General features: G+C 37.0%; 1 protein-coding gene across 2 annotated transcripts in view; it reads right to left on the reverse strand.

Annotated features, from left to right (window-relative positions):
* Window positions 1-643: 643 nt before the first annotated feature.
* Window positions 644-22,937, reverse strand: part of LOC117419600 (protein O-mannosyl-transferase TMTC2-like) — a 101,211-nt gene continuing 78,917 nt past the window's right edge. For both annotated transcript variants that reach the window (XM_034032496.3, XM_034032497.3), the window contains 3 exons: window positions 20,188-20,302; window positions 14,390-14,453; window positions 644-1,573 (listed from right to left, as the gene is read on the reverse strand). In XM_034032496.3, the coding sequence (XP_033888387.2) occupies window positions 1,364-1,573; window positions 14,390-14,453; window positions 20,188-20,302 (389 nt within the window). In that variant the 3' untranslated portion in view covers window positions 644-1,363. The remainder of the gene's footprint in view (window positions 1,574-14,389; window positions 14,454-20,187; window positions 20,303-22,937) is intronic.

The raw sequence follows: 22,937 nt of genomic DNA on the forward strand, positions 1-22,937 counted from the left end.
TTAAATATCTAATACCCCTGACACAACGTCTGTAAAAGGTAATTCTGTGGCGCAAACTGTAAAATCATTTTCTGCAAGGGATAACTAGCTTTCCTAAGCTTTCCTTGCTATAATAATTTTGGGAACTCAGTCACTTTTTTAAAAATAAATTATGCATTTCCCCAATAAGCTATTGTTATCCCCCCAGTCCTCGAGGGCCGCAGGGTCTTCTGGTTTTCATTTCAACTTAAGCTCTCAATTAACATAATTGATCTAACTATTTGTTCAATTGGACATATTTCATATTTTTCAAAGTCGATGATTTAAAAAATGCACTTGATTCAAGCTACGCAACCTATGAAACATTTTGAGACCTGGAGACAAGTGTTAAATGTGTCCAATTAATCAAATCATTAGACCAATTAAGTAATTGAAAGCTCGGGAGGAACGAAAACCAGAAGACACTGCGGCCCTCCATGACCTGAGTTTGAGACCCCTGTCGTACACAGTGTTTGTTAATGTAACTTAAGCTAAGTGTTAGTTTGAAGCAGGGCTTCCCAACCCTGTCCAGGGGACTCCCTGTGTCGTCTGGTTTTCATTCCAACCAAGCTCTCAATTACTTAACTAGACCCTTAATTGAACTAATAATTTGCTTAATTAGACCTTTTTACTTGTTTTCAGCTCTTAAACAGTTGCAGATGCCAAGCTAACTACAACATTTTATAAGTAACTTGACCTCTGCAACTTTTTAGGAGCTGAGAACAATTAAAAAGGTCTAATTAAGCAAATTATTAGTTCAATTAAGGGTCCAGTTAAGTAATTGAGAGCTCAGTTGGAATGAAAACCAGAAGACACATGGGGTCCCCAGGACCAGGGTTGGAAAGGCTTGGATCTTTCACTCCCTGTGATGTCAATGAAGACCATCAAATTGACAAGCTATCTACTGACATCATGAAACCACAGCTTTTGGGATTAATTTAGAAAACTACAGACACAAACCTATGTTTACTATTGCATGCCCTGGGGGTTTAATATAAGCTCTCACTGTTTTTGTATACACATGCACCGTCCCTGGACGGCTCAATGTCTCAAGAGAACTAAACAACGATTGCAAACCCATATCAGCATTACAACAAGATTTTAAGTATGAAGCAATGTCCTGCTTCAAGTTAAGTGCTCCCGTTTCACACACAGTTCCTGGGAAGCTTCTTAATAAAGTCTTTAACCGTTAATTTAACATGAGGAACTGTCTACAGATACTGTATCACATGGAAAGAACTCATTAGAAAGGACTATTTTAACACCTCAGAGGGCCAGTTTAACACACGATTTCCACCATGTGGCTTCCTGTTTCTTTGTATATATTGTTTTTCCTCTGTTGATTTCATGAATAATGTTCAACTTCAATGCCCGTCGATGTGCCCAAAGTCTTTAGCCCTTGTTTTTCCATGATGTTCCACAGTTTGCGAAGGTTGGACTGAGTGATCGTGTCGTCTAGTTTGAGTTGAAGAGCTTGCAGGTAATGCACTTCTGCCTCTTCCAGTTTTCCATTGAGATGGAGGATGGCCCCAAGGTTCATCAAGGCAGCTGGATTCTGAAAGAAAATAAATCATGTATTGTAATTATTATTATTATTATTATTATTATTATTATTAGACAATATCTACAAAGCGATTTAAAGGTACGTATTGGCCATTTCTTGGGTCACCTAGTGTGGCGCTGTCTACATTTTGTCATGACTTAAAATAAATAAATAAATAAAATAAATCTTATTAGTTTATGGTTTTAAATCCTATATGAAGATAGCATATCAGCGCTTTTCCTGTTCTTTGACACAAAATGTTTTTTTAATTTCTTCATAAAGAAAGGACATTCATTTGCAATCCAATGGATTCTACATTTTAACAAAACAACCCACACAAGTTTCTTTATTCAGAGCTTTGAGTAAAGAGATAGATATACAGCCTCTGGTTTCCATGGATACCCTGCAGACCACAACACCGCAGCAACAGCACACTCATGGGAGTCAATTCATACAAAATAGTATGCAACTGACTACAATATTTGTGACACAGTATTCACTTTAAGATTTTGCACTTTGCTATTTGTACCTCCAGGTTGCTGGTAACAGTATCTAGCCCAAAAGAGACTTGGCCACATGATTCAGCAAACAAATTCCTCATCAAGAAGCAATTAAAAAAAAATTAAGACTTAAGGCAGAAACACAAGACTTCCACCACCAACACAACGATTTCGGTTTTGTAAACAAATGTGCAACTGAAAGATCTAATGCTAGTTCCGGATGTTAATTCAATCTAATAAAAGTTCCAGATGTTAATTCAAATAAACAAGACAGGCTCTGATGATACACTTTTAAACTTCCGGTTTGGGGATACTTAAAGGGCAACCAGCTATTCATAATTGTAATAAATCATTCAATCAACACAATACGGTGGACGTTTTCTTTGGATAACAGAAGGCAGACAAGTATACCATATATAGTAAGCAATGTTGGAGAAAATATTTTTTGTCCAAATAGTCATTCTTTCCATTTTTTGTTTAATGGGCCTCCCTGTCATAAAGGCCTCGCCATTGTGAGGTAATTTATTTTGAATTCCTTAATAAATGTTTCCTTTTCACAAAAAAGTTTCTTTTTGGCTACTCAACTATGATGGTCAGCAACCAACATGACTGAATACAAAAATAACCCTACACTTTGCACATATGCATTTTGCTGATCTTTCAAAATACGCATACTACATTTGTAAAATTTGAATGTTGATGAACTATAGTATAGTGCAGCAGTTTATGGTGTTTGATGTCAAAAGCATTCTTCAGATCATCCGAATCTCTTTGTAACTTCAGATTTCCCTTTGAAGTGAGCAGTCCACCTTGATGTCTTTTCCTGCAAAAGCCATTAGGAAAAAATGGTGTGCAACCTTTAAAGTGAATTCCATTTTTACGATGTGTAAAACCAGAATAAATGCATCTGCACCCTTCCCCTCTAAATTTGAGATATTTGCTGCTTAATTTTCAGGTTAGCAGCAATGAATGAAATGATAATGATCCGCAGTCACTGGACTTGCTCAGGCTAGACATACAGACGTGCTCAAATTTGTTGGTACCCCTCCACAAAAAACGAAGAATGCACAATTTTCTCTGAAATAACTTGAAACTGACAAAAGTAATTGGCATCCACCATTGTTTATTCCATATTTAATAGAAATCAGACTTTGCTTTTGATTTTTTATTCAACATAATATTGTAAATAATAAAACAAATGAAAATGGCATGGACAAAAATGATGGGACCGCTAACCTAATATTTTGTTGCACAACCTTTAGAGGCAATCACTGCAATCAAACGTTTTCTGTAGCTCTCAGTGAGACTTCTGCACCTGTTAACAGGTAGTTTGGCCCACTCTTCCTGAGCAAACTGCTCCAGTTGTCTCAGGTTTGATGGGTGCCTTCTCCAGACTGCAAGTTTCAGCTCTTTCCATAGATGTTCGATAGGATTCAGATCAGGACTCATAGAAGGCCACTTCAGAATAGTCCAATTTTTTGTTCTTATCCATTCTTGGGTGCTTTTAGCTGTGTGTTTTGGGTCATTATCCTGTTGGAGGACCCATGACCTGCAACTGAGACAGAGCTTTCTGACACTGGGCAGTACATTTCGCTCCAGAATGCCTTGATAGTCTTGAGATTTCATTCTGCCCTGCACAGATTTAAGGCACCCTGTGCCAGGCGCAGCAAAGCAGCCCCAAAACATAACCGAGCCTCCTCCATGTTTCACTGTAGGTATGGTGTTCTTTTCTTTGAAAGCTTCATTTTTTCGTCTGTGAACATAGAGCTGATGTGACTTGCCAAAAAGCTCCAGTTTTGACTAATCTGTCCAAAGGACATTCTCCCAGAAGGATTGTGGCTTGTCAATATGCATTTTAGCAAATTCCAGTCTGGCTTTTTAATGTTTTTCTTTCAAAAGTGGAGTCCTCCTGGGTCTTCTTCCATGGAGACTACTTTCGCTCAAAAAGCGACGGATGGTGCGATCAGAAACTGACGTACCTTCACCTTGGAGTTCAGCTTGTATCTCTTTGGCAGTTATCCTTGGTTCTTTTTCTACCATTCGCACTATCCTTCTGTTCAATCTGGGGTCGATTTTCCTCTTGCGGCCGCACCCAGGGAGGTTGGCTGCAGTTCCATGGACCTTAAACTTCTTAATTATATTTGCAACTGTTGTCACAGGAACATCAAGCTGCTTGGAGATGGTCTTGTAGCCTTTACCTTTACCATGCTTGTCTATTATTTTCTTTCTGATCTCCTCAGACAACTCTCTCCTTTGGTTTCTCTGGTCCATGTTCAGTGTGGTGCACACAATGATACCAAACAGCACAGTGACTACTTTTCTCCATTTAAATAGGCTGAATGACTGATTACAAGATTGGAGACATGTGTGATACTAATTAAAGAAACTAATTAGTTTGAAATATCACTATAATCCAATTATTTATTATCTTTTCTAAGGGGTACCAACAAATGTGTCCAGGCCATTTTAGAATATCTTTGTAGAATAAGCAATAATTCATCTCTTTTCCCAGCTTCTTTGCTTTATTCTATGACATACCAAAGGCATGCAAGTATACATGATAAAATAGCTTTTAATTTCACCACTTTTCAGGAGGAATGAAGCATTATTTCAATGAGCTGTAAGGGTACCAACAAATTTGAGCACGTCTGTAAATGTAATACAAGCTGTTTTGTCAAACAGGAATTATTGAACAGAGGACTGCACTGACAGCAGAGTAAGCACAAGAAAAAGCAACAACAGAAAATATTCTAAGGCCACATGCTGCTTAGTAGAACGAGGTAAACAGACACAAACTTTTACACAGAAGAAGCTACCAAAATCTAGATGAAACGGCTGCTTTGGCATTGCTCACAGCGATAGATTCAATCAAGAAATACTTTGCCACTTTGTGACCCACGACACTTTCTGTTATTCAATCAAGCTTCCAAAAACAGGATGCCAATCCCTGAAAAGTTTTTAGTTTGTCTACTTTACATACACACAACTAGATTCAATCACGCCAGGACAGCATAAAGAATCCACATATTGGTGTCACTGTCAAAAAATATGGTGTCATTCATGTTTGCTTTATCAGTATTTTTCTACCATGTTTGTGATCTTCATAGGTCACCCCCTAGTCTTTGTAAGTCGCTTTGGATAAAAGCGTCTGCTAAATGACTAATTAATAATATAAGCATGATTGAAGTACGGTAAGCTACTGGCAATCAAAACTATACAGGAAGGTTAATACATAGATTCCCAATGGTACCATATAATGTACCAATGGCAAATAGTGAGTCTTGTGTAGCCAGCCTAAAGCATTGATTGAAAAAGTAGCTTGAGTTTTAGTAACAATGCTATAAAGGGTGATGTTTGTTCATAATTTGCATCGGCAAAAACGTGTTTGCCCATAACTGCAAAATGTCAGAACACAGGTGGTATATGGCCATGTGTGTTCTTATGCATTAATTAAGAATGCATAATTAAAATGTGCCTGAGTTATCCATAGAAAACACCCATCCTCAAGATCAAAGTGAAATCATCAGAGAGCAGAAAATGATCATCGCCACGTTCAGCAGCAATCTTCTCCCTAAAGTAACACTGAAGGTAATGATCTGTACAGCAGTGTCTCAAAACAGCAAGTACAGTCTATTAGCATGCGTATTACATCAAAGAATAATAAGGATATTTTGTATTAGTTTTCAACGCAGTTAGGAAGCATACCAAATGGGTGCACTTAAAATATTTACTAAAATAACCGGTGCAATAGTTCCATGCAGTACAGTGCTTTAGTGTGTTGACAGTCAGCTCACGCACTTCAAGGACCTTAAATGTGGGAGTGAGAGGAGAATACTGAGCTAGGTTGCACTGGCACGACTTCTTTGGCAGTGGGGAAAGTGGATGCCCCTAAAGGCAGGAAATCTGGGACAACATCCAGCATATGGTGCTGAATTAAGAGGAAGTACTTGCCGGTTCTGGCTGTGTCTGACTGTCCCTAGAATGCTTAAGGAGTTGCATGATTGGTGTAAGTAATACAGTACTTTCTTACTCTTTGCCAAATGCAACATTTCCATTGGGGTTAATAGTATGGGGTTACAAAAAAACAAAGCATTACTGTTTGTGCAAAACGAATGTGTGCCTTCTACGACTCTAAACGCTTGTTCAAGTGTAGTGTAATTTGCCACATATACACAGCTGTATTCTTTGATTATCTTGGTGACACAGGATGAAGCTTCATTTTATTTTAGGGTTTGCCACAGTTCTCATCTGAACGTGTCTCCCTGGAGCCTGCATGGGCAGATAAGTTACAAGTGTGAGTATTACAAATGACACAACCTACAGCTTCACCGAGGACAAGCAGAAAGCACATGACTTCATTTCCTTCCCAGGACTGAGGTTTATATCATACGCATGATAAAATGTAACTCAATATTGACCACTCACTTCATTGAGGACCTGATATTTGAAATCTTTTCAGCAAAGTTACGAATGTGTGTTTTCAGGCAAATAAATAAATAAATAAATAAATAAATAAATAAATAATTATGTTGCTGCCATAATGTGTGATGAGGTAGCAGCAAAGGTGATATATTAAACCTGAATTAATGGGAATGTAATTGCTAGTAAATACGTCATGCAGTTTAGCATAATAAACATAGCAGTGTTTGGTAATGTATCATTAATGTAATGAATGTGCCCCCAGTTATTTTCAGTCATCATTTTGCAGTGCTTGAGTTACACCTTCAGCTCAAGACTCTCAGTACTTTATTTTACTAATCTGACCAAGTGTGTTATCAGACTTGCAACGCCTAATCCTTAACCTCCTAAATGCACATATGGTCAGTCTTAATACAAATGAAGCACTCCAATTAGGTAGAGGCAGTCCAGACATGCTTTTCTACAGTGCATGCTGTTCTGCTGCCACCAAACTCTTCTGCAGCAACTGCCCTGCTGATTATCTACTTAGCTCGCAGTTCAGACACAAGCTTGAATCCATCCATCATGGTTCAGTTTGACTGGGGCTCATTTGTTTGGCCTTTGGCAAGCTTTTTTGAAGTGCCAAAATGAAAAGACCTGGGGCTGACAATGTTTGATAGAGATCTTTAACCAATGAAAATGGTCTCCAGAAAGAACACAAACCCCCATGCAAACACGTCCGCTGTATAGTATAAATCCCTGAGGCAGAGATGGCTGACCCGGGAAATGAAACCACAACACAGGTGCTACGGGGAAAATCTGAGGCTCTACGGTGCTCAGTACTTTTATTAATAAACAAACAGGGACTGGAACCAACTCCCCAGTAATGTTGTTGAAGCTGACACCCTGGGATCCTTCAAGAAGCTGCTTGATGAGATTCTGGGATCAATAAGCTACTAACAACCAAACGAGCAAGATGGGCTGAATGGCCTCCTCTCGTTTGTAAACTTTCTTATGTTCTTATAAAGATTTAAACAAAACACAAAAGAAAAGGGCACACAGATCAAAGTAAAACAAACACAAACTATACTTGATGGTTTGCAAAAACGAGTACGTTTTGATCTTGTAATTGCTCTCTCTTTCTCTATAGTTCTCTTTCTCCTAAGCTCTTCCAAACAATGAGCCCAGAGTGAGTCTTTTATATTTTGTGCAAGCCACATTCCCACAGGCTTTATCGGAATGGGGATTTAACCCCATCCACGCCAGCTACTTTATAAGACCAGCTTTTCGCCGGTCTCACATAATACATAACAATGACGGACGCTTTCGTCCGCCCACACACAAACACAATATAATAATAATAATAATAATAATAATAATAATAATAATAATAATAATAATAATAATAATAATAATAATAATACAAAAGAAAACATAATCATACATAAAATAAATATACCCAAGGGTGGGCACCCTGTCACAATCCCTCACTGGGAGAACCCAAAAGAGAATGAAGCAGGAATGCCTGGCAATAAAATGATTCGATGCCACAGTAAATAAAAATGAGTTTAATTGCTTGCCAATTGTATGCACTACAAAAGCCATTCATAAATGGCAAGCCAGGAAAGACAAGTACTGCAAGTTATTTAAAAGGGGGGTTTTAGGTATAAGTTTCAAACAGAATTGTAGCTCCTGAGAATATGATAGCGTGGGCTGAGTGCTACTTGAAAGACTTGCTCTTAGGCAAACACTTTGCTAAAACGCTGAAATGTTGATGTCTCCATGTCTCCAGTGGCTTGTGTAAAAAATATACATGTTTTATTTAATTGGACATATTTAGATCTTAAGATACCAGTATCTTAAATTATTGCTAAACCTAAATTAAATTTGATGTTTTAAAATGTTACTCATATACAGTGCTCTCTCGTTATAAGGCTCTCGATTATAACGCACCTCTGATATAACGCTCCTACAGCATGTCCCCCAATTCCCTATACTAGTGATTCATGCAATATTTCTACAGTAAATACAGTACCAGTGTTCAAACTATAAACAACTTCTCAGTCTAAGTTCCGTTTCTGTCTCTCTCTTTTGATACAGTATCTGAACTGAAGAAAAGCCGCACTGGCACTTTATAACACATACATCTTATTCAGCATTCGTTTTATAACTAAATAAATATTAGGCCTATCACGTGGTTATGTATTTACTTTTTTTGCTGCGAGAGGAGCTGCAGCTTTCTCTGGGAGACGAGACGCTTCAGCCCCGCTCCGGCAGCCGAACCTGGGGCGAGCCCATTCCCACTTCCTCTTGTCTGACCAGCTCTCCTCCTCGTACTTGGTTTGCTTGTCTGTTGCTTCGAACTGAACTCCTGACCACCATTTAGCCCAGCTATTTATAGTTTAAAAACTGCTAATTAATATGATCCGGGATTGGGAACGTTACCTTTTTGTTTAGTTTTTTTTTTTTGTTGATTACATGGTGCTTTATGCATGGTTAATCCACGGAAAGTTACATTTTTGCCTCACTGTATATGCATTATAGAGAGGTAGTTATTTTATTTTGTATTTTAGTCAGATGTGTGTTGTTATGTACCCCGCGGCGCCCCCCACCCTCTCCCCCGTTTATAACGCTCTTCGGTTATAACGCTCATATTGTGTGCCCCCCGAGACCCACGTTATAGCGAGGGAGCGTTGTACATCCATAAAACATAAACAATCAACAATTCTACATTTAGAAATGCTTACAGAAACTTACATTTTATTAAATTGAACACATTGAGAACAACTTCTAATCAAAATGTTTGTCATTGAAATTTGTTTTAGTTCATTTAAAGATATTTATATAGAGTAAAAGCAGATCATTGAGTGAAATGCATTTTCTGGACAAGCCCGGAACACAGCAGAGAGCATGTGCATGGTTTATGTTCTATGTCACAGTTGTGAATAAATAAACAATCATTATAGTTAACAGCAAAAGTAATCTAACAAATGACTGGTTATACCCCAGTATATAAAGATGAAAGGACCTGGTAAGAAGACTGAGAAAAACAAACAAAGCATTTCTAAATAATACATTATCTTATTTTCTTTTCTTTGGTGTGGGCAAATCTAAAATTAGCCCTCCTTCAAAAAGTAAGCAGCAGGGTTCTGAAATATATAGTGTGATACATCCCCACGTGTTGCTACAACTGTTTAAATAACATACCTGTAAATTTACTGTTCATTGTTAACATCCTGACAACTTTTTACACTTATAACTTTAAAGTCTGTTTCAAAGCTCTTTTAAAAAATGGCCACTCTAGTGCCCTGGGGTTTGAGAGCTGTCCTCTAAATCACTGCAGGAAAAGTGATTAAAAAAAAAAACATAACAAGTGCTCTGGCTTTTCTCTTTTGTACCACATCATGGATAATTATTGCTGTGTTACCTGTTTGACAATGTGGGCAATAATCCTTGAAAAGAGCTTTGAAACAGACTTTAAAGTTATAAGTAATAAAAGTTGTCAGGATGTTAACAATGAAAAGAAAAATTACAGGTATGTTATTTAAACAGTTGAAGCAACACGTGGGATGTTTAACACTATCTCTTTCAGAACCCCGCTAATTAGTCATTAATGTTTGGATATTGCCCTTTGAAAGATTTGCGACTGGCAGTGCTTAACACTTAATGCGGCCCTGTGTATACACAGAACTGGTACAGCCTGGCTCATCCCAAAACAAACGTCCACTTGGCCTCAGCTGTGGCCTTTCTAATTATTCAGACGTCTCTTCAGATAATTTGACTGGTAAGAAAAGCCAATACTGACCTTTAGACTGAAAGGTTAAAGAGTCAGTCCCCTACAGTATATTTTATCAACTTAATGTCATTCCCGCTGCTTCCCTTGTCATTATGCACTTATTTATTTGCAATTCATTCTTTCTATAATCTCTGAAGATACAGCAGAATACCTGAGAACGGACCTCTTGTTCATGTAGACAGAATTCAGAACTGGGCAGACACATGGCAAATTACATTTAATAGAGAAAAGTGTAAGGTACTGCACGCAGGCAATAAAAATGTGCATTATAAATATCATATGGGAAATACTGAAATTGAAGAAGGAATCTATGAAAAAGACCTAGGAGTTTATGTTGACTCAGAAATGTCTTCATCTAGACAATGTGGGGAAGCTATAAAAAAGGCCAACAAGATGCTCGGATATATTGTGAAAAGTGTTGAATTTAAATCAAGGGAAGTAATGTTAAAACTTTGCAATGCATTAGTAAGACCTCATCTAGAATATTGTGTTCAGTTCTGGTCACCTTGTTACAAAAAGGATATTGCTGCTCTAGAAAGAGTGCAAAGAAGAGCGACCAGAATTATCCCGGGTTTAAAAGGCATGTTGTATGCAGACAGGCTAAAATAATTGAATCTATTCAGTCTTGAACAAAGAAGACTACGTAGTGATCTGATTCAAGCATTCAAAATTCTAAAAGGTATTGACAATGTCGACTCATGGGACCTTCTCCTGAAAAAAGAAACAAGGACCAGGGGTCACAAATGGAGATTAGATAAAGGGGCATTCAGAACAGAAAGTAGGAGGCACTTTTTTACACAGAGAATTATGAGGATCTGGAACCAACTCCCCAGTAATGTTGTTGAAGCTGACATCCTGGGATCCTTCAAGAAGCTGCTTGATGAGATTCTGGGATCAATAAGCTACTAACAACCAAATGAGCAAGATGGGTCGAATGGCCTCCTCTCGTTTGTAAACTGTCTTATGTTGTAAACTTTTTTATGTTGTTCCACAACTTAAAGTCCCCCATGCTTTCTTTGACAGACATAGACACAGAGAGAACTCCACTGAACCATTCTGCTTTACTGTAACTATGGGACAGGTGAATGGCACACAGTTCTATATATATGCACTTGTATATATCCTTGGTGTGCACTGGGAGATGAATACATGCAGACCAGCATGGAAAAGTGGGCTGTGTCATTTCTTCAGACGTGTCATAAATCGAAGGTTGAACTAAACACAAGGGAGGCAGTAAAGGATTCTCAGTCTTATCAGAGGAAGACAAACCTGAAATAGAGAGTGATAAACATCATTGCAGCTAACCACCAAGTGATGTTATGATGCAGCGTACGCATCACAAACATAATGTAAGGGATCTTTATTGTATTAACTACTGATTTGCAGTTCTTTAACATAATGGTCCATTATTATGCTAAGCCCATTTCAACCATAAGATCTGGTTTTACTTGGATCACAGTCTTCTTAAAATGGTATTTACATACTGACTCTGATAATTTGCACTTACATTCATTCAAATATACAGTGCATGAGTTTACATTTGTGCAACATATGCCTTAAGTGTATAGTAATTAAGCCAGTTTTAAAGCAGTGATAGAAACCAGTTTTCAATTACATTTAAAATGTAAGCCTAATGGCTAGTTTCACAGACTAGTCTTGGACTAACTAATGTTATTTTAGGTAAAGTACTACAATACTAGTGAAACCAGCTGTTTGAGTATTTAACAAACCTGTCATTTAAAAGGTGTTGAATCATTTCAGCACTCCCTGTGAATGTTAGCAACATGTTTTCACAGTTTAACTCCTTTTTAACCTTATCACCATGGCAAACAAAAGACTGAGGAGGTTTTAAATTCCATAGCTCCACTCATGGCAATGCACACAGTAGCCCCCCACTAACACTGCTTTTTGATGTCTCTCTACTGGTTGGCAACCATTTCTTTAAGTGGTATCATGTTTTATTGTGTTTAAAAGAGAGAAAATGATTCAGATATAAAAAGTTAAAACATTTACTTTAAAAGAGAGTTGCTTGAAATTTCTTCAATTACTAAAAGGACAATCATTCTTTTCACACATTTAGATTGCCTTACAAGGCTACACATTTCATGTTTTGACATCCTTTTTAATTAGCTGGATATTGTTTAAATGTATAATCACACCACCTAAGAGGCCCTGCTGTCATTTTTCTTAACGAAGAAATCATTGATGTACTGTACTAGCCCCATGAAAATATTTTCAAAAGAAATTCATGGATACCCAGGGAACTGAATTTCGAACACCTCACACAGTGCATGCTGAGCTCACCCTTGGATTAAATGTTAATTATGACAACCGCTATCCTTACAGCAGCTTTTAAAATACCACACTGCAAAAACAAACAACAACTGGGACAAACATAACTCAAGTTGGCACTTTTTGGTTTTTTTTAGCATTTTTGTAGTATAATATTTCAACGAGTTACACTCTTACACTCTAGTCTTAATGTCCTTCCTTGGCTTAAATGGCCCACATGCTTGCATACAATAATGACAGTTTCATGCCTGTGAAGTGTGGTTGGCCTTCATAGAAGTACTGGACCATGTAAACACAGATAGTTTAAAAGGCTATGCTAGAAATGCTAGACATTCACAGTATGGACAAAATAAGAACATTGACAGTGTTCCTTTTGGCATTTTGGGCAGCAGTGTGGAGTAGTGGTTAGGGCTCTGGACTCTTGACCGGAGGGTTGTGGGTTCAATCCCCAGTGGGGGACACTGCTGTTGTACCCTTGAGCAAGGTACTTTACCTAGATTGCTTCAGTAAAAACCCAACTGTATAAATGGGTAATTGTATGTAAAAATAATGTGATATCTTGTAACAATTGTAAGTCGCCCTGGATAAGGGCGTCTGCTAAGAAATAAATAATAATAATAATAATAATAATAATAATAATAATAATAATAATAATAATAATAATAATAATAATAATAATAATTTTGACATCTGGGCCTCCTTAGCCTGTGCACTTGATGTGCTGTGGCAGTGAACCACTAGAGTACAGAACTATTTAGTCAGCAGTAACATGAGCATTCTATGGTAGGAATAGACTGTTTAATAAATGTGAATACAGAGATCAACAGTATACTGTAGATTCATTTTGACTGCAATAAATTAAAGTAGCTTTGTCAAAATCACAAGAACAAAATTGCAGTGTAACAAGTTTTAAAGGAAAAGCAGACGTCCAGGTTTAGTTTCCTATCTATGCTATACTTTATACAGCATATATTTATTATTTCAAAGTCTTGGCAGGGCAACACTTCATACCACATATAGTTCACATACACATTTCTAAAGGTTAAATCTAACCCAATTTGACCAAAGGGTTTATAAAACTTCAAGGATATTTGTTTTTGTTTTATTGAAATGTTCTGGAGGACAAGAGCACAGTCCAAGCAGTACTTAACATAAGGAGAGGGTTCTAGTAGCCAGGGCTTGCCTGAGCTTCAATAATTCGTTGAAAAGAAAAGTTTATAGTAACAGACACTCAAGTAACTATTTCTATGGGAAAAGTTGGATTCTGAACTTTGATAACCTGAATCCCTCAGATAAATGCAATAGTGCATTATTTAATATATTGCACAGGTTTGGTTTTATTATCAAGTGGTTATCAGCCCTGACAGTCACAGTCTGTGTTGAGATACAAGACTCAGTTAGCTAGGCTGCAAGGTGACAAATAGAATCAACTATTCTAAATGGTAAAGTACATGGAAGATAACATCTCTGGCTTAGTGATGGTTTAGAGACGTGTTGACAGTTTGATTTCTTTAACATCTCAAGGGAAATACATCAGCACCCGTCTCAAAACTATTTGTCATTATCTGAACTTTTTCAAATATTGTACTCATTAAAATTGATAGCACCCGCATAGAAGCCTTTTGATTGATGACCTGCAAACAAAACTGGAATCTTTTAAGGGTCAGTCATTTTTTTATCTGATCCACAACTTATCTAGCAGTCAGGTGACCTCTTACAATGGAGCCCCTTGATCTACATTGTTGGCAATACGGTTACAATGGGTAATGATTGTACCACCCAGTCTGTAATGGCTGGGAATCCATCAGTTTGATTAATAGGTGATATTAGCCTGGTACTTACATCGGGTCGTAGGCCAGCTGCAAGTCGATAATATTTCTCAGCTGCTTCATTGAGACTGGCTTGTCTGGAAAAGCACAAACACAACACAAATTAATTTCCATGGCACCTTTGGAAACACACTTAAAAAAAAGCATCACATCACTTTTGAGGGCATGGGATAAGCTGTCAAGATCCTGTTTGATTAATAGGCACCTAGCTCTGCCTGGTTATTTTCACATTTCCTGGGATATGACTGTTGACCTGAAGTCGCTACTTAATATCCCCTAAAGAGGTAATATCTTTATGAATAACATTCCATGTCACATTTCCAAGTGGGGTAGTCTATTGAAAGAGGGTTTATAAACTTTTTTTTTTTTGAAAGGTGTGATAAGTAATAAATAAAACATAGATAAAATCCTCCTTTATAATCCTGTCTGCTTGAAGGCTTACTAAAAAATAAACTGCTGTAATCTGAAGCGTTTTTTTAGAACGAACATCCCTTTCCTGTTGTGTAGAGTTCTGTTTTATTTATTTAATTGTGTGAGGCAGCAACATGAGATGTCTCCCCTGGATCTTACCCAGGATCCCGGGGGTTAGCACACTCAGATAATAACAAGTTTTCAGCAACAAGTATGGTCTTTTCCTTAAACTAGAACTCCAGCTTGGTGAGAAAGTGCTTTCCCACATTGCATCAAAAGATATAGACATATAGACCCCTCTGGATTTAAAGGTTTAATGCCCCAAAATAGTTTTTACATTTTTTAAGAATGTTCAACTTAAAATGAGCTCTATTGGCGATTCTTTTGAAATGTTTTTAGTAAAACTAATGCATTCTGTAATTTCCTTTGGTTACATTATTATCTTGCTTCCCCGAATGACAGCGTAGTTTGCAGGTAACACACTGCAAATAACCAGCAGCTGTTGCAGTGGAGAGCAGGCCACTTTATCTAGAGTACAGTTTCCAAAGGGCAAATACAATATTGGAGGGGATCTGTCATATCTATCATTGTACAGATCTATTGTATTAAAACAGCCAATTTATAAACTACAGAAGACTGTAGTTTTAAAAAAAAGCCATTAAGGAACCATATTATTTTCTATATATACACAAGATGATCTTTCAAAAATACAATGTTTCTTTTTACTGCTTCTCACAGACTGGAAGGAACATGTCTATGTCTTTATTCATAGCAAAATCATGACACATTTTTTTTTTTTTTGTAAACGCTGTAATCCAATCTCCAACACCAAATAATGAACATACTGAGGATGTGGCTACCTGGAAATTGTCTTTATATTGTAAAATAAAATAATTGAAGAATTTATAAAACACTGGAGAGTAAAAGAAAGCATTGCACAATCGTTGCAAAAAAGGTTAATGGCAGACTTAACATTTCCAACTAAAGTCATTACAGCAGTGCACTACCTCATCGTAATCATGTAGTTTATGCATCCATTATTGCCAGAATATCAACAACCCATGTCACCATCACATATTTTGAGTGTTTAACTTTTTTCTTGGTATTCCAAATTTCACCTCTTCCTTAACAAATAGGATGTTGCACTACACAGAAGGAGGGACAAGATAATAGGAGTGTCGTGGATATGCTGGAATACTGCCTGTAATCAGAAGTGACTGGAGATTTTTACCCAATGAGGTAAGTTTCCTCTTGTTGTATGTTTTTGATTATACAGTACAATGGACATTAAAGGATGCCATACATTGATCTATTGTAGATGTTTTCGGGGGAGCTGTCAGGGCAGATCATATTCGAATGCAGCATTACTCCTGGGGATCCTGGGATTATCTGGTTTGACTATTAAATAACTGTAGCACATTAAGTGGTAACTAGCTGAATTGCATAAGTGTAACTTTCTGGTTCCCATCAGGGGTAAAGGAGAATACATGACAAAATTCCATGTGCAGACTTCACTGATCACAAATTAATGATAGACATTGCTGGTCCATGCTCATTGACCAGAGACAACCTTTGGAAATTATACACTTTTAAAATGAAAGCTGAAACACCTTCTTAGTTTTGAAGCCTTGCCAAAAAAAGCCTTTTTAGTTACAATCTGCACTGCAAACAATGAGATCTTGGTTCAGCTTTTAAAACTACAGCCAAATGTACTCCAGAATGTGCTTTTCAAAGACTAATGAACCAATATTGGTCAAAATGGAGGACACTCGGGTGAACATTGGAGTGCACTGAGACACATATATTCAACACTGCTGACGTGGAAGAATGGGTCTGTTACCATAATAAAAGCTTGTAAAGGGTGAAGCACAGAAGAAATCTGTAGGATACAAGCTTTCTTTATATTGTCTATTTGCCAATTTAAATAGTTTTCATGTCATCTCAAAATGCAGCAACTGTGTGTGAGAAAGGTATTTTAACCATTACAGTACAGAAGCTGGCTCTTCATAAATGTGTTTAAAAAAAAAAAAAAAAAACAGGGCAAAGAAATGTTTTTGGGTGCAACATCTTCAATGCAATACTGGAAATATGCAAAAAATATTTTTTTATTGTACATCACCATGACCTGGTTTCCCATAAAATATATATAAAACATCTGGAATGGAAAAGGGTCAGATCTACCTGCTAGTCATTTTCACCCCTCCCCCTGGTCTTTGAGCAGTTTAAGTTTTCATTACTGACTGATTTTAGAATATATTTAACATCACTTATTCAGGTCCAACCATTTAAGTAAGTGTGACAGGGCGACTGAGTGATGACATCCCCAGACCAGACAGCCGACAGAGACACACAGGTAGTTGTGGGTGAAAAAGTGCTGGTGAGCTGTTTTTATCTAAACAAAAATAAATAAAAAGTGTTGACAAAACACTGCACACAGAGCAAAATAAAAGTGTAAACAAATCTCGAACACAAAACTGACACCCAAACAAATACTGTGCTGTTCTGCCCAGCACGAGTAGCAATTGCTTACTTTTCTATTTACTTTAATTTCGATTTTCTTCCATCTCACTCTCGTTCCTCCTCTCAAACACCCATATGACCAGCAAAAGCTGCTGGTTTTTATACAGGTGCACAAGTTTTTAATATCTGCGTGGTCGACAGCAACTCTGTTAACTAATTTGCTGCCGACCACACAGTGTCACGAGCTGCCTGACAGAGACAAGCTGCTTTGTAACTAATTACCACATTCAGAGCAAGTGGGGTATATACAGTACTGTATTTATAAATGAATGGAAAACAAAATGGCCGTGATTCACAGTTGCTGCTACGCTGCTATGAACAAGGACCAGGGGATGCTCTTAGTTTTGACAGCACCCTGCTGTTTGGTGTTCTGCCATGGGTTGAAGTTGTGCAATAAGAAAAAATGGAGCTTGGAGAGTTCAACTCCATTGTTATGCTTTGGGGGAGGGCCTTGAAGGTTCAGGGTGTTGCAGCTTGCCCTAAAAAAACAGAAATTGTAGGCTTGGCAGCTCGTCATCCTAAATCAAAACTGCTCCAAAGCCGTAAGGTGGCCTTTAATGGTGATGGGAAAGAAATAAATTGGACAATGAAGAGAAGAAAATGAAAAAGGTGTTCCAGACTGAGGGATGTGCTGCAATATGACCTCTGTTAGGAGCTCAAGCCTTTTTTTGGTTAATGTAAACATTCCATATATTGTCTATATTTGTCAATTAATGTAATGTTTGTGCTGAGTACACATTTTCAACATTGGCTTGGTTTACACACAAAACAATTAAATAAGTCATGTTATTTTAGTAGTGCCTTTTGGGCAATGTATGGTATGGCTTTTTTGCATTAGAAGGAAATTTACCCACACTTTTTACTGTACCCAGACAATGTTTTGGTCACACATTTCCTATAGCATGAGAAATGTGCATGGTCCAGTATGTGTGTGCTACGTCGTATTCTCATGACAATGGAGAGAGAATTTGAAGTTTCTAAAACGCATGTTAATCTAAGCCATTGACAACTTTTCCCATCTGTATATCTCATGTGCATATCATTGAATTTTATGTTAGGAAATTTCCTATTACCACTTTTGAAGGGTCCATCATATAACTTACCAGTGGTTTCAAGAAGATGATAATAATTGCCCAGGAAACTATTGCCCAGAAGTGTTATCAGGTTATAAATCAATAGAGCACCAAATCTGTTAACCACAGCTATTGCATGCCTCACACTTGATGGGGTAGACATAACAAGATAAAGGTGGGTTGGGAAGCTGGGAAGAGCTGCATACATTATCTGTGGCTTCACTAACCATGATAGAATGATAAAGCTGGTCAATTTAATGGATTGGGGCTTGAACAGAGAAAATGAAAGTTTTCACAATAGAAAAGAAAAAAAAAATCACTCAGTCCAGCAGACAAAAGTGCAGACACCTGCCACCTTGCAGAATAAAAAAAAATAAACTTTAAATTAAAATCTCTCACCTCCTGCACAGATCTGAAAAAACCTCAGACTGCGGAAAACAAAACATTAGAGAATATCAGAAATTGGATTGCCAGTAGAGACCATTGATTAGAGTGGATGACTGAAAGGCCTGAGGGTATCTGTACTAATCATAGCTCAGCCACTGACTCTGTGTGGTCTTGGGAATGTCACTTAGCATTGCTGGGCCTCAGTACCACCCAGCATTGAAAACGACTACAAACAGGAGCACATAGCAAAATTATACTTTGCATCACTTGTGTTTTCCTGTGGACCAAATTAAGCAAAACTTGCACATTTTTTTATTTTTAATTCAAATCAATTTGATTGCTAATTTGCAATTATTATCGAAAACATTTATAGAGGATATAGCCTCTGAGATTAATATCACTTTTTCAGGGGTGTCATGTTTATACATATGGAGAGTTTGTGAAGTAAATCCTTTATGAATTAAATTAGTCAGGACACAGAATAATTTAGCCATGTTTGAAATGTAACCTGTATGGAGTGTGGCTGGGAACAGGGGTAACAACCATCAACACTCTCTCTTCTACAAAACACTGCCATGGTATTCAAACTTAACTGTTAAATATTTTAATCATCTGAGCAGTTATACACAAGTTTCAACAATATTGTGGCCTGTTTAGACTTTCACCTGACCAGCCAGAACACTACTTTGTGTCATCACTAACTAACATAGAGAAATATAGGGTGCAATTTCACTTTGAATAATACATGTTTTCAGAGAATGAGAGGTTTAATATGGCTTTATATTCCTTTAAAAAATATTCTACATAAATGCATTCTTATGTGAAGTACCTAGAAATCAATATGCAATGCATCATGCATCTCAATTGCACTGGAGTTAAATATAATTGCTTCTGAAATACAGATGGAATAAAAATATACATAGATACATGCATATCATCGGTGTCATGGCAAAAACCTCATTTTTTGGCACTTTTTTTTTTACATGAATAGAATGCTCTCATCTATTTCTATGTCCTGTTAATGTCTAATAACTCAACAAGTAATAAAGTTGATTCAAACACCATGTGACTTAACCTTGTATTTCAATTGGATAGTACACCGTCATGAATAAAGCTTGTATGTCAACATTGGATTTAAACTACCTAGCTGGATTCCAAATGTTCTCTGCAAGTTTATATTGAGATAAGAGGCTTTTCTTAAACAGTTTTTTGCCGTTCCTGAAAAATGTATTAATTTGACATACAAGATTTGTCACAACACAGATGATTTAATACATACATCATTTGCATAATTCATTCGTAATTACATCTACATTTTCTCGAGACTCCTTATAATAAAATTGTGATTGCCTGTAATAGCCAACTGCATTCAGTTCTGTTTATTCCAGACAGGAATGCTGTAGTAATATTGTAAACCAACCTGAGCATATGGGCTGCATTAAAGACCACATCAAACTCTGTGCTGTCAAGCTCTGCGGCTTTCCCTGCCATCTCAGCTGCTTCGAGTAAACGGGATTCTTCCAACAAAAACTGGCCTGTGGGGTCACAGGGAGAAAGAGAGATGTTTCAGGGCTCGGAAGGTAGTGTTCAGAGATAGATACCAGGGAAATTTTGGCACTGTGTGACAGAGACCTGCTTTAAGTCTGGGAACCGCAAGACAATTTTCTGAACCATTAGAAACAAAGCTTGCTTTTATTTTGGCTATCAGACTGATGTTTTATTTAAGTAAGAGATAAAGGCAAATGCAGTTTACCCCGAATGTGCCTTGATATGTTTTTTATTTTTTCTAACTCACATCTCTTACCTGACCACCCTAATTGTGCCTCCTATTGCAACCTCTGCATTAATCTGATACAGGGTTTAAGAGTTCAAACAGCCAACTGCAGAGCACTTTTTTATACTAACATATATTGGCTCCTTGCTGTTTCTGTACATTTTTCCACTTTATGAGGCAATGACCTAAAACCACAAGATGAAACCAAGTAATCTATCATAAACAACTAGAGGAACACAGACTTGGAATGTTCGTGTACTTTATCCATAACTACAAAACTCCCAATCATAAAATATGAATACAACTGAACACTTTTCTTATTTCTGTAGACATACGCCTTTACTGTGTATATTTGAAGGCTGAAATATACTTGATTAAGACGTATGGGCAGAAGGCTAATTTGGGAAATACAGTACATGTCTTTACTAGCTGCATACACTGTTTGGGTTAAGTTTAGTAAGTACACTTTGGTTATAAAGACTTGCACATATCGAAATGTTCCGAGGTGGCATTCTTCTTAAATACTAGTATTCAAATATCCAACATTTTCAGAGAATATTCTATATTCTTGATGTAACAATTGGAGATTTCTATGACTTTTCAGCATGTACAGAGATTGAAATCACAAATGCCTTTTCTGTTTCATTCTGCTTGTTCAAAGATTGCAAGGCTAATGCTATCCCTACAGTCAACAGCCTTCATCTACCGAATAAACTCCACCATCACAGCATGGATATATTAGCTTGAAATAGATCAAATGCAACCACAGCTGTCATTTGTGAAGAGCTTCTTTTATTTGCAAATGTCTTAAAATTATTTCACAAAGGCATTTGCAAATGTGGGATTAAAATGACAGTCACAAGGCATTTCATGGCTAATGGAAGAGTCATTAAGTACTGCTGGCTGCATATTGTATATATATTAAAAAAAAGACACGTTAGTTTTTAACGGTATATACAGAATATAACATAATTAATTAATAACTAAGACGCAATAAAGGACTGTGTAAAACTTGCTATTTCATACAGATCACTTTTGACCTGTCCAAGGGTTACTGTGGACCAAATTAAGCAAAACTTGCACATTTTTTAAATACATTTGAATATATACACACATACAGGTAACAGCCAGTCTATCACAAAGTTGATTACGACAAAGTACTTGCTAATGTGTCTCCTTGGACCTGATCTTGGATGCCATGGAAAAGTGGAAAATAGTCTGAACAACCTAGTTTGTTAAAACTGTTATTATCATGTTTGAAATGTACTGTTAGCCCATGTGAAGATGGGCTACATCTTGAAAAGGAGAAGTAACCACTACTAATAAACTAATACAGACAATAATATGTATATTATACATAAAATAGGTTTTATTTGATTGATTATAATTTCTTCTATATATAATTTTTTTCATAAAGGACATCATTTGAGCTGAGCCTAAAAATAACTGGACATTCTAAATTGGGTGAAAATAATAAAAATAATTGGCTACGACTAAATTTAAAAAAAAAAACTTGTTTAATGTCACAAACCGACAATTATTAATTTGTAATATTCCCCTTTTACAGCTCTGTTTATTTCCATATTGTGCTACTCAATTTTAATACAAATAAAATGATTAAAGACGTGTGTCCTGGCGACTGCGCTTATAATCACAGAGTTGCACGCCAGGGCTGCACACCTGGGGAATATTACATTTGAATATGTGAACAACATCCAATTTAAGTAATTTTGTTTTCAGTACATATACTGAATATCTTCCCTGCAGTGCCACTGAAAGGATTGCAGCACATAAAAGGCAGTAAAAAGGCATGCCAAACAATGAAGCCTAACATGTTTGCCTGCACTGACCATAGAGATACTACCTTTAGCCTGTGAGTCACATACATACATTGAATCATAAATTGAATCAATATAGACCTGCTACTCTTTCAATTTCCAAGACTGGCTCAAAGGACATTTTCTGCTGACCCAGACAAACCCAGCAAGGACATAAACCATGTTGTTAATGACCCCAGTAGACCTGGAACATAGACTGAGAGGCCAGTGCTGAGTCAACTAAATATATATACACAGTGCCACTTTATGTTCAATACAACTTTCAGACATAGGAGGACTTATGTCTTGGGTTAGCCAAAATACATGATTCTTCTTCTTCTTCTTCTTCTTCTTCTTCTTCTTCTTCTTCTTCTTCTTCTTCTTCTTCTTCTTCTTATACCACTGGGACTGTGAGGATTCAATCTGTTCAAAGAACTATAATTCACAATGGTTTGTCAATGAAGCATTCCAGGCCAAAAAATAAATACAAAAAAAAAAAAAGTGTGCACATGGTTTCTTTGATGAGGAAAAGAAAGAAAACAGACTTAAGACCCTATGGGCCGCAGGCGCCTGTAATAT

Source organism: Acipenser ruthenus, chromosome 14, assembly GCF_902713425.1.
Source record: "Acipenser ruthenus chromosome 14, fAciRut3.2 maternal haplotype, whole genome shotgun sequence".
Classification (NCBI taxonomy): domain Eukaryota; kingdom Metazoa; phylum Chordata; class Actinopteri; order Acipenseriformes; family Acipenseridae; genus Acipenser; species Acipenser ruthenus.